The 13204-nt window shown below is 41.0% G+C and overlaps 1 protein-coding gene across 1 annotated transcript in view; it reads right to left on the bottom strand.

The window, feature by feature from the left end:
• Positions 1-13204, bottom strand: part of ppil2 (peptidylprolyl isomerase (cyclophilin)-like 2) — a 37452-nt gene that overhangs the window by 22847 nt on the left and 1401 nt on the right. The window contains exons 4-12 of the mRNA XM_079251552.1: positions 13176-13204; positions 12979-13030; positions 12261-12312; positions 11893-11984; positions 11571-11660; positions 11399-11474; positions 11158-11318; positions 6115-6190; positions 2618-2724 (exon numbers count right to left, since the gene is read on the bottom strand). The exon at positions 13176-13204 is cut by the window's right edge and continues 34 nt beyond it. Of these exons, the coding sequence (XP_079107678.1) occupies positions 2618-2724; positions 6115-6190; positions 11158-11318; positions 11399-11474; positions 11571-11660; positions 11893-11984; positions 12261-12312; positions 12979-13030; positions 13176-13204 (735 nt within the window). The remainder of the gene's footprint in view (positions 1-2617; positions 2725-6114; positions 6191-11157; positions 11319-11398; positions 11475-11570; positions 11661-11892; positions 11985-12260; positions 12313-12978; positions 13031-13175) is intronic.

Raw genomic sequence — 13204 nt, 5'->3', positions numbered from 1 at the left:
CTAAACAGCAGGCTACGAATAGAGCTGCAATGTTGTGTGAAAACCACAGGGGAGGACGGTGGGGTGGAAGGGCGCGAGGGGGCACAGAGGTTGTCTAACCGCTGCAACTTTCCCCTGATTATTCTGATTCGACAGCTCAGAGGCCAATGAAAAGTAGCCACAGCTGGTTACTATGGCATGGAGTTCACAGTGGCTTTGGGGGTTTTCAACCTTTAGAAGATGACTGACACACACACACACACACACACACACACACACACACACACACACACACACACACACACACACACACACACACACACACACACACACACACACACACACACACACACACACACACACACACACACACACACACACAAAAGTCTGGTGACAAAGAAAAATTAGGGAAGATGGAGGATGAGTCATCCAAATGCGATTTAATCGGACCAAACTTGCGTCACGACTGAGTTATCTGACTTCCTTTTAGTGGAGAATTAATGAAACAGCCTCATTGATATTTTTGCATGTGGAACATTTTATTTATTACTTTACTTATAATTTTGGTAAATGAACATAAAACTAGAAGAGATTTTAGTTCCAAGGGCTTGAAGAACTGTAAGCACGATTATATGTGCTCAACGTCGTGCCAACAATGTTCGTCCAGAAAGGAAACCTGAAACTGTCGTGTGATTGTTAAAGAAAAGGAGAATAATTTCTGATTGAAATGATATATGGGTTCGGGAGGCAGACTCCCTCCACACCTTTAAGATGGAGCTGAAAACCTTCCTTTTCCATGATTCTTATAGTTAGGATATGAGCATCTCCTGAGTTGGAGTCTGCATGTACGGGACCCAACTGTCCAGGTTCTGCTCATTGCTCTTATAGTTATGGGTAGTCTAGCCATCCATTACTTATGTAGCATTGGGGATGTTACCTGATGCACTGAGAAGTACCTCACTCTATTTTTCTAATATATTAATGTATAAATATATGCCAGTATTGCCGTCTCTAACTTATTTCTCCTTTTTTCCGCAGGTCTTCCTGAATAAGTGCAGTTGTACATGTTGTTCTGTCTTTCCTGTCCTCTCCACCCCAACCAGTCGAGGCAGATGGCTGCCCTCCCTGAGCCGGGTTCTGACGGAGGTTTTCTTCCTGTTAAAGGGAAGTTTTTTCCTTCCCACTGTCGCTGCGTGCAGCTCAGGATGGGGGATTGGATCCAAGTCATGACTCGATGCAATCAGTTGGTTTCTGTTATAGGATATGTATGAATTGGCTTGAAATGATGTGTATGTAAAGTGTCCTGTGACAATATTGTTGTATTGTGGCGCTGTACAAATAAAGCTGAAGAGAATTGAATTAATTTTTCTACATTATTAAACATATAAAGCATTTTTACTCCCAAGCAATCTCTGTGACATTGTGTAACTTTTTATTTAGTTTACTGGCCAGAATCCACACCTGCATTTCTATACATCTTACCGTTGGTGTATTATTATACTGTAAAATACTTGTACATACTGCAGATAATATATACTTTGCACTTGTTTCTTATTGCACTCTGGTTAGATGCCATCTGCGTTTCGTTGCATTGTACTTGTACATGTGTAATGACAATAAAGTTGAATCTAATCTAATCTAATTATAACCTCCGATGTAATCTGACAAATTCTCTTAAGCAAAGACTTTTAGATTTGTTTCTACGTATGACGGTAAGCCGGTTGGGAAGCTTCATCTTGAAACCACAGCAGCCAATGTGGAATAAAAAACGTTTCCTTTGCCAGCCAGCGCGCAGCGATCAAAACACCAGACAAGAAGACCAGCGAGAGGCTTACTACCCCGACAAGTTGGAAAACCTGTTCAGTTATTGACATAAAAGCAGGAGAAGCATAGGAGCCGTTTTCACCGTCGCCAAGACAACAAAAAAAAGCCAGCGTGACCAGAGTGTTAAAACAGGAGGATCAGCATCAGGCTAGCCTTCCCCAGGTGGAAGGAGATCATGATGCAGAAAGATTTTAAAAGAGATGCTGAAGTTGCAGCTTCCTCCTGGACTAGAGGGTCAACTATGCTGCCTAAATTAGCCTAAAGCTAACTGGTTTAAATGGGTTTTGTTAGATAGTGTTGCTGGTTAGCATCATCAGCAACAGTAGATCAGGGATCCTCAATGCAGGTCCTCGAGGGCCGATGTCCTGCTACAACACACCTGATTCAATCAGTATGTGTTTAGCAGACATGTGCAGAGCTTGTCTGAGTCAGATGTGTTCCAGCAGGGTCACATGGAAAACCTGCAGGACACTGGTCCTTGAGGACCAGGACTGGGGATCCCTGGAGTGGATCCCCCTAAAAAAAAAAAAACCAGCAGCCTCGCTGGTGCAGAAATGTACGTTTACATGGTTTCAGTAGCTTTCAAAGTCGCTGTAAACGCAGCATTTTGTTAAATAAAATAACAGCTTATAAAGCCTTCCAACCGGCTTTTAGTCCGGCTTCACCACGACTATGAAAGCCTCCCGGCTACCGTTGTTACAACAGGTGTTCGTAACGGTGAGGCGCTGGAACGCGGATACACGATTTCAGTGTTAGATGGGAGTAATTCCGACAGATTGGCTCTTTAACGCTTGTTGAATGAGTCACATCTTACCTTATCACAGTGCAGCTCGAGGTTCAGATCTCCTTTGTTTGTGTGTAGACGGACGTAGCCCTTTTTCTTCACGTACTGATAACGCACAGTGTCATCTGCAATGGCGTCTGTGACAAAAACACAAACACAGGTATGTTAACTACACAAAAACAGGGCGCTCAGGTAGCTTATAGGTATTCTCAGGCGTTAAGGGTATTTCTGCTTGAAGGCCTGAACCAAATGCAACGTAACAGCTACATTACATCTTTATTTACCGTGATTCTGACATGTTTTCCCCAAACGTCAACTGTAATCTCAGACTCAGTGTTTTGCCAGTGTTGCACAGGTCTCTGGAGCATTGATCTGCAGATATACAGCTAAATAAAAGCTCTCATGATTGGAGCTCTTCATGGCATCACATCGGATTTAAAAATAAACAACTAGGATGCAATTAAAGTGCAGAATTTCAGGTTTAATAAAATGTGCTTGAACAAAAACATCATATGAAATCCTTGAAACCATGTTTATGCAAAGTTCCTTCATTTCAGGTCATTAAGGTGACATACAAGGTAGTATTCAATTTTCCTTCTCTTTGCATGATGTAGTCGCATGTATCTGCATAGCTATCATGTCTAACGTGTCTTACACCTGTATAATACCACATCGTCACAGTACTTTACCCCATTGAAACCACTTTCATTTAGCTGAATCTGTTTCAACTCCAGCAAAAAGCTGTAAATGTTAACAAGATCAATTGTCATGTCCTTCAGTGATGTTTAATCTCACGCTTTTGTGTGACAGAAGCTGATGTCTGGCAGAGTTCTGCACACTGTCTGAGCTGTCACTGAAACTCTGATTTCAATTGATCACCTCAGTCTGAAGACCAGTCTCTTTTTCACAGAGAGGCGGCCTGCGGCGTTGTTTTAGAGACCGTCCCCGCAGCCTTGATTCGCGCCACTTCGGCTCGCTCTATACTGTCTGATAACTGCTGCCGCTTCACCTCATCTCACATCGTTTGCAATCTTTCTGGACTCTGATTTTTTTTGCAAGTGTTTTTCCACAAGATTCAGCATCTTCAGCTGAAAATGTTCAACTAATAACTCAAGGCGAACTGGAAACGTTGTCAATATGGCTCCAAAGGAATTTAGTCTCAACATTAACTAGGATTGTTTGAGTGATATACTGAGCTAAACTAACTCGCTGTACATCACTAGTCATAAGTTTGGAAACTTCCATTGGATTACACGGAAAAATGTCCCAAAACTTATGACAAGAGGTGTAAAATGTGTGTATCCCTACAGTTAGGGATGCATGAGGTTAGATTTTGGTCAATATCCAATATGCTGATATTTTCCAGCTCCTTTGGTCGATAACCAACGCTGATATCATCCCCGTCTGTTGTGGAGTTAACATACAGTATGATTTGGAAGTCATGTTGAAAGACATAAACATTCCTTCGTTGTGCAAAATAAGAATATTTCAACTTTATGTGCAACACAGCTGAATCATATGAATCATGACAACTGAAAGAGGAAGATCTGTGCATCTGTCCTACTTCTGGTGTTCTCCCAGTTCCTGTTGTTTTATTGGTTAATTATAAAATCAGTAAAATAGCTGTTATGTTTCTAATGTTTACATTTTTCATGTTTTTATTGTGTCTGCAGCACCGTCTGCTTCGCAAATCAAGTTCCTAACGGACAAATAAAACGATTTTTTTTTTTTTTAAAGCCGATATCGACTGATACCGATATCCTGCCGATAATATCGCGCATTTTTACCTCATCTTATCAGTTTCAGCTCGATGTTTCAACAGCTGACATGTCTGACATTAAACGTATTGGCTGCCACAGACGCTGTTGTTTACAGAAAGCGTGATGTTTTTATTTATTACCGGTTCATTGTGACTGTTTTTAAGCTTCCAGTCAGGTCCTGCCTCAAGTGGAGGAGTTTAAATATCTCGGGGTCTTGTTCACGAGTGAGGGAAGGATGGAGCGTGAGATCGACAAACGGATCGGTGCGGCGTCTGCAGTAATGCGGACTCTGCGCCGGTCTGTCGTGGTGAAGAAGGAGCTGAGCCAGAAGGCGAAGCTCTCGATTTACCAGTCGATCTACGTTCCTACCCTCACCTATGGTCATGAGCTGTGGGTCGTGACCGAAAGAACGAGATCTCGTATACAGGAGGCTGAAATGGGTTTCCTCCGCAGGGTGGCCGGGCTCTCCCTTAGAGATAGGGTGAGGAGCTCGGTCATCCTGGAGGAGATCAGAGTAGAGCCGCTGCTCCTCCGCATCGAGAGGAACCAGTTGAGGTGGCTCGGGCATCTGGTTAGGATGCCTCCTGGACCTCCATGGTGAGGTGTTCCAGGCACGTCCCTCTGGGAGGAGACCCCGGGGAAGACCCAGGACACGCTGGAGGGATTATATCTCTCGGCTGGCCTGGGAACACTTCGGGATCCCCCCGCAGAGTTGGTAAATGTGGCTGGGGAGAGGGAAGTCTGGGCTTCCCTGCTTAGGCTGCTGCCCCCGCGACTCGACCCCGGATAAGCGGCATGAAGATGGATGGATGTATTTTTAAACTTCTTACTTTGTATTTATCACTGTTTTAGTATCGTCCATATTTTAGTAACATTGTTTTTCTTTTTCACTGTTTTATTTGTCCAGCACTTTGGTAACTGTTTACGTTGATAAAATGTGTGATAGAAATAAAGTTGATTTCGTTGGAAAGCCGGTTTGGCCGGGTACGCTTGTCAAAACGTCCCCAAAATGCGCTCTCTGTGCATGCGCCCAGAGCACATCCAACACGTTGCGAATGCACTCCAAGTGCACTCGGAAGACGCCCAACGCACACACCCAGCAGAATCATCCCTCCACATCGACAACCTTCTGCAGTCCTGAAAGTTGAGCCAAAACGCTCCGAGACGACGGCGGCACGGAGCTCCCTGCTGCAGCCGGCAGCCAGCGAGTTCAAAATCATCCATTTCATTGACATCAATCTTTAAATTTGGCTTTATCCGAAATAAATCATTTAAAAGAAATGTAAGTTACTGTTAATCCAAGACAAAAGTTTTTGTAACATCAATAAGTAAATGATAATTAATAATTCACAGTACTTTATATGTCACAGAAGTCACTTCACACATTCAGATTTCCATCTTTGGGTCTTTTCTCTGTATTCGTTAAGATTACCCCACATGCCATCTTTATTCCGAAAACTAAACTAGGTCACAAAATTCCAGCAGCGTCTCCTTCCCGAGTGCGCTGAACCTATTGCATAACGGTGGATCTCTCATGGAGCCGTTAAGCAGCTGACGGGGGAAGAAAGCACTAAATGATCAGCTCTCCCTGGCAGTTACTTTTCATCTGCGTGAGCTCGCAGCTGAACTGCGCTACAGCACGATGAACTCTGCTCTTCCCTGAATAAACAGAGGTTGAAGCAACAAGAATAGAAAAAGATGTGAATGTTTAGCTTAGCTGTGAATCTCCAGGGCTTTTTTTGGGGTGGGACACAAATGTTCACTTGCCTGCTTCATGTGTTGTTGCAGGAGTCATGGCTGTGGATGTGAAGGAGGCGGACACTCTGCCTGTGGAGTAGTGAGCCTGAAGAGGAAGAAATACAGAAAATAGATGCATTCAGATCTACATTAGATATCACGTAAGATAGTCACGTCACGTACGCCTGTCACGGTAACAAATATTGCCATGCGATTAATTGTCTCGGAAATGTTTGCGATAAACAATAATATTGCGCAAAGCGATTATTGTTGTCATTTTAAGACCATTTTCAACTAAAATAACATTAATGTCATAATAATACAAGTACACCCTTTCAAAGATCAACACACTTTAATTTCTAAAGATTTAGCTGGATGTTGTTGTGGTTCCTGTTCTCTGGTGGACGTGGTCAGCATTCTGGCAAATGAAGCAACACCTGGTTGGCATCTGGCAACCAGCAGAGTCTGTATTTACCAGTCCAACCTGCTGATCATCGCCAGATTGGTGATTGCCTTGTGGTAACAGCTCTCGGCTCCTGACTATTTGCCAGTGTGAATTGTCAGCTTAGTAACTATCCTGTATTCTTCCCTGTCAGAGATCCTGCCAGCCTGCAAACCAGCGCTTTCTACAATCAGAAAGCATCGAAACCTGAAAATACTAATAAATCACTTTCTGGAATCGTGTCTGCTTGTTGGATCCTACCTGCGTCCCTGCGTAACAAATGTGCAGACTAGTTTATGCTCATGTAGTCCCCAGTCTGTTAAAACAGATCAGGGTTTCTCCTGGGGTTTTGGCCACGTGGTTATCTAGAACATCTTGTCTCTAAACACCATGTAACACAGTTATATAGTCTAAAAAGCTCATAGAAGGGGACATGTTTGGACTTGACCAGAGGTGGAATGGTAAAATGTCATTTTCATGTCATTGTAAAGTTGTGGAATTGTAACATGAATGTTCATCCAGGCGATTCCTACTGGCTATGAAATGTTTGCAACAAATGTGGCCTTTTTTAACCATATTAAAGGGCAACGTCGCTTTACCAACCACGCTGTCTGAGTGCACACCAGTTTGCATTGTCCAGTTTGCATTTAATATGCCGTATAAACACTCCAGTGATCGTGGACGGTCGGGAAGATGGAGCTAGCCTGTTTATTATGGTCTTTTTTTTCCCAGCTGGGAAAACTGTAGATGATGGTTGTGTTTTAAGTGCAAATGTGTTTAGTTAATATCTCAGCTCTCACACTTTAAGTGAGAGAGTGAGCGAGAGAGAAAGGTAAGACAAATAAAAATGATTACGTCCAGCAAACTTATTGCGTGCATTTTATCTTATTGTGCGATTAATTGACTGATTGCGACAGGCCTGACGTTAAGTCAACTTTGTAAGCATCAACAATAAAAACACCACTTTAACAGTAATTTGTCCAAAGCGCTCTACGGCAAGGAGATACGACAGAGGTAACTAAACAACAATAAAACAGATATAAAAAACAATGTTAAGCAAAACGGAGGCTGGTTTAAAACCTAGACAGATCATTTGTCTTTAAGCAAGATTTATATGGAAGAGGAGGCTTTTCCACAGTGTGGGGGTGATGTCCCCTCTTAGCTTCAGACAAGCAGCAACTGGTTGGCAGATCTCAGCCATCTAGAAGGAGCGCGTGGAGGTAAAAGATCAGGACGATAAGAGGCTGCGAAGAAGCCAAAACACAAGCGGTGTGGTCTATAGATGGTGTTGCGGCTAACTGTCCAACGCCATTATCTACTTCAGCCACTGCAGGCTAAACACGGGAGATATTGATGACGCGCACTAAGATGTATGTTCTCCTTATTGCGTTTGTTTATTTTTATAGTTACTTTAAATAAATTACAATGGACAAACAATACGCAGAGCAAAAACATCTAATTGTGCGCGTCATCAATATCTCCCGTGTTTAGCCTGCAGCGGCTGAAGTAGATGGCGTTGGACAGTTAGCCGCAACAATTAGTCAACAAAACGTTTACTCCCGAGCTCACCCCACTTCTGCATCCTTACAGCCAAAACGATGCGCTCAGGTGAGTGCAACTATTTGTAATGTGTGCGTTCACACCCAAAGTGACACATCCTCCACCCAAGTGCCAATGAAGCCTGCACACATCAGCATATTCGCAGACATTCATGACTTATAATATGGCTCCTACAGATGGTTCGATAGACCAGAGACAGGACTTTATTCATCCTGTAGACCAGAAGGTTCTGGTCTTCCAGCAGCAAGGCAGACAGTGTAGGTAGAAAAATACTCAAAATACTAAGATCAAATAATATATATATATATATATATATATATATATATATATATATATATATATATATAGCTCTTTTTATACCAAAAAGCTGTGCAAAGTGATTTACATAATAACAGCAGTGATTAAATGTCAAATTAAAATACTTTCAGCTTCATGTAGTCAAGCAAACACCTCTGATCACAAAACACTTTCCCATTAAACCCACTGGGGAAAGTGGGCCCAAACTAATGACCACCGCTGTAGGATCTTACCAAACTAAAGACACATACACCTAATCGCTCATTATCTGTCACACACACACACTCACACAGATAAAGCTTACAAAAGTCCCCCAAAGAAACTCCAATCAATGTAGAAGATAAGATAAAAATGAACAGAAAAACTTTTTAAATACTACATTTTCAATAGTAAAGCATTTACAGTAATTATACCATAAATGAATAAGTAGATTAAAACAAACTATAAATAATTCCCTGTTTTGAACCGTACTGTTTAAGATCCATTTTATCTTGGTGATTACACTGATGATGATGTGATCAATAAGTCGTCTCGTCTCTCAGTCATGCGGATCGTATTTTTACTTATCAAACCTCTTTGGAAGATACGGGTTGAAACTCTGGAAAAAGCCAGTTTTGACGGATTTCACGATAAAAATGTTCTGCTTTCTGACCTTTTGTCTGAAATTACTGAACATAAAGTCATTAATCAATGATTAAATAATTGTAACTCAATAATCAAAAGCCTGAATCGGCCGTGTGACGGACGGATGGCGTCATACAAACCGAACTGGACGGAGGAAGGAGGGATAAAAAACAATCAGCTCGTCATGTGAAAACATCTCGTTCCTCATCACAGGTGAAAAGCAAAGTAGCTTAAAGTCAAACTGCAGCTTTACGTGGTTAAGATGTTACGACACGCGGTTAATTATGACGCCTTTATCTTAAATGAGAACGTAATAGATTTGTTGAATAAATGATGGTGTATCAGGAGGATAAGTCGCCGCAGACTCCAGCAGAAAATTGATCCAAAGAGCTAAAGTCTAACCTGCTTTAATGCTTCAGCATTCTTCTGCTCCACTTCTTCTGATAGCTCAGACTTTACCTTGTTTGCTCTGTCTGACCTACATTCACGGTTTCCCCAGAAGCTGTCGCACCATCACCTCCAATATGAACTCCGGACGGACAGAACCAAAGAAAAGAGATGAGACGCAGCGCAGCTTCAAAGGAGAGATGACCAACACGAGGTGCAGATCCTGTTCGCACTCAGTTCATCTCTCTGCTTATAGCAGGACATAGTTGTAGGGAAAACAGCATTATTTGATTTTATTCCTCCGATTCGGCTCAAAATGTAAACAGGAAGGTAACAGAAACAGCAGCAATATGCAGATAAACTGGTTCAGGACCAGAACTTGACATGGTCTTTCCATTTGGATTTGGATGCTTTTCAAAAGAACCTCAAATATTTATAACAGCAAATAATTCTTCTATTTTACTTGTTTACATGTAAGTAAAGTCAGTGCATAAGCGATCTTTTGGCTCCCTCTTGTGTACAAAGTAAAAATTAAATTCCTTCCTCAGAGAGGAAGGAATTTAATTATCCCTCCTTCCTCCGTCCAGTTCCTTCAGAGAGGAAGGAATTTGAGGCAGGGGCACCGGGTAGCACAGGGCGATGGCCGAGTGGCGCCTGCCTGGGGGCTTCCACTGCTCTGGGCTCGGGGGACGGAGGCTCTCTCTGCTTTGCCTGCCCGGGCTCTGTGCGCGGTGGGCTTGCCGGGCCCTGGGGGCCTTGGCTTCCTCCTCTACACATCGGGTCGTGGTCGTGCTCCCCTACAAGCACTCAGCTGATCTTTGATTGCATGATCACAGGTTGAACACTCACACGTGCACGCCCACAAAGCGCTCATCTTCCCATCTGCTTCCTACTAAATGTTGCTGATGACTCTCTGTAGGTATGTTTAATAACGGTTGGTATTGTAATTGTTATTTTATTAATTCATTTTCTTTTTTTACTTTTATTTTTCATTTTTTTGTCTGTTTTGAATATTGTCACTATCCTACTTATGTCTTGTTGTATTTTTTCAGTAATTTAAATTGCTTTGCAAATACTGTAACTTTAGTAGCTTAGACACGCCTTTCTTTTCTGTCTCTCTTTTTCCTCCTTTCATTTCCTCTTTTTTTTTTTTCCTCTTTCCCTGCCAGGTCCAGCTCGGCCATATCAAGACTGACGATGATTGCAAAATGATAAAAGGAAAATAAATAAATAAATAAATAAATAAAATAAAATAAAATAATTATCATAATAATAAAAATATTCAGATTATCAAGGGCAGCTATTTACATGAGATGTCTCCCTTGACAGAGCAAATCTGTCTGGGAAAAATATGGCACGCAGATTGCTGTTCTGTATGCTGAGATGCTGGACAGGACAGGTTAAAAAAATAAAAAAAAAATAAAAAATTCCTTCCTCAGATTAATGTTAAAATCCTGCAGCAGCAAAGCTAAAAAGACCTGATAGGACAATAAAATTTAAATCATTTTTTTACTATAGGTGTATATAATTGAACTGTATTTGGAAATAAGCTGCATTTAAATGGTCTTGATGGTGAAAACTCCCATTAAAATGGTCTGAATTTAACGCTGAACAATATGTGGAGCGATTAGGGGCTCCTATCTGAGACGTCAGGCATCATCCTAAGATCTGAACCATCAGCCTCTCGCTGGTTTACAGGAATATTATCAACAGCAAGATATCACTGTGTGGGGGATTCTTATTTAGGATTTTGTTCTACTTACAGCGTTTAATTTGTCGGTCTTCTTGGCCTCTGGCTCCTTCATGGTGGACGCCAAGAGCTGATCCCCCTTGTAGTCTTTGTACAGCTCGGCTAAGGTCTCCCTGGTCTCCAGGTTGGTGCTCTTCAGGTGATACGCTGGATCCTGTTTGGCCTTTTCCTCATCTAAAGAGCAGCAGGAAAGGCAATCAGGAGGAAACTAACCTAACTGAGAGCATCATGAACATGTGGGGTCTAAAACTCACCTGGGTCCAACACTTTGAGGTTGTTTTTCACGTGGAAAAAGTTGGAAACGTTGAATTTATCCAGGTTTGTGGGGTCCTTTGAAAATAGAAAAACAGAGAAAATTGCATTCAGATTATGTTTTGTTTTCTAGAATAATGCGTCTCCATAGTAACAAATCCAGTAATGGCTCACCTGGAGGGTTAGAAGATCCTTTCTGGTAAAAGGTTCATCAGTCAGGAGATCTTTAAAGCTTTTGGTCTTGATGTTTAGCTGCTCAACAGCCTACAAACAAAACAAAAACAACTGGTATTTAATTCAATTTTAACTATAATGTGATGCAAATATGTTTTTTTACATGAGCATATAACAGCAGAATGCCTAAATGTAAAAAGATTAATAAAAACAAAACCATTGCCTCTACGGTGCAATGCCTCATCCTGTCAGACTATCTGCATCTTTTATCAGACGTTCACATGTGAACATGAATGCAGCTAAACAGTGAAAGCTCACCAACCTCGTAGGAAAACACGTTTCCAGTGACCTTGTTGGCAACGATGTGAGAATTATTGGTGAAGACGTTGTACAGAACAGGACAGTGATACTTTCCTGAAAAGGAAAACGGCGATAAGCATCTGGACGGAGAGTTCATCTTAATCTGGTGTCACAGCAGGAAAAATCTTCTGCTCTAGAAGTCGGCAAGGACTTCATGTCATGTTCTCCGTTTGCCTCACTTTGCTTTCATCCCATCCACAAGGAGGGAGTTCAGAAGGGCGTCGCTTTGACCTTTTCCTTCTTAACAGGCGGAGTTTTGATCTGCTAAACGCAGTTCATTCTCATGGCAGCATCAGCTTATTAAACACAGACAAATATGAGAATATTTACCGTCGTTGTTCTTGGCAAAGTTGAGTTTGATAAGAGACTTCGCCTCCAGTTTCTGTAAGAAAGACAGAAAACTAATTAAGCATGTTTACTGAATCTTGCACACATGATGAATATATTATAATTTTACTGAAAACATACCTAGTTACTGAAAATGTAACTCGTTACTTGTTACTTAATTCAAAAAGTAACTCACTTTGTAACTTACTTTGTTGATTTACACAGAAAAATAGTGCATTTCTGTTAGAAGCAACTTATTAGTTTGTCTTAGATGACTGACTGACAGATATACAGATAGATAGATGTACTATTCACTTTGGAACAGACGAGTGGATGCAGTAATTTTACCATTTTAATAACATGAATGAGGGTTTTTAAGGATGGGAAATAGAATGGAAAAAAATTGAATGTCTGGATTTTTTTATATAATAGATTTTTTTGTTCTTTTTTTTTTTTTACATAAATACAATTAATATATCATCATTTTTTCATTTTTATTAATCTTTTTTATTTGTCTTCCTAATAGCAGCAGAATGATGGTTCGGGTACTGTGTTGTTTTTTCCTCATTGAAATCAAGAAAAATGACGAGCAAAAAAAGTTTTGTACATTTTGTTTTTGTCTTTTGTCTACAAAATCACAATGTAAATTGAATCAACACCCAAAAATTCATAATCAAATTGAGACTAAAGCATATCATCACAGCCTTAAGTGTTTTCTTACCTCCCCAGATGCCGGATTAGTTCCATACTTCTTAATCCATGGAACAATGCTCCTAAAGTAGAAAGGAAATGGTCTTTTAGGTCAAACGGGAAGATAACAAAAAATAGAATAAAAAGAACAAACTATACCAGATACAACTGTTTTTTTAAAAAAATATTTTAGATAATTCTGTTTATTAATCAGCACATTTTACTCACAGCAAATCAAATACGACTCCCTCCTCAGT

This window comes from Telmatherina bonti (assembly GCF_933228915.1).
Source record: "Telmatherina bonti genome assembly, chromosome: 13".
NCBI lineage: Eukaryota > Metazoa > Chordata > Actinopteri > Atheriniformes > Telmatherinidae > Telmatherina > Telmatherina bonti.
The sequence above is the reverse complement of the archived record's forward strand: the minus strand, read 5'-3'. Positions and strand labels throughout refer to the sequence as shown.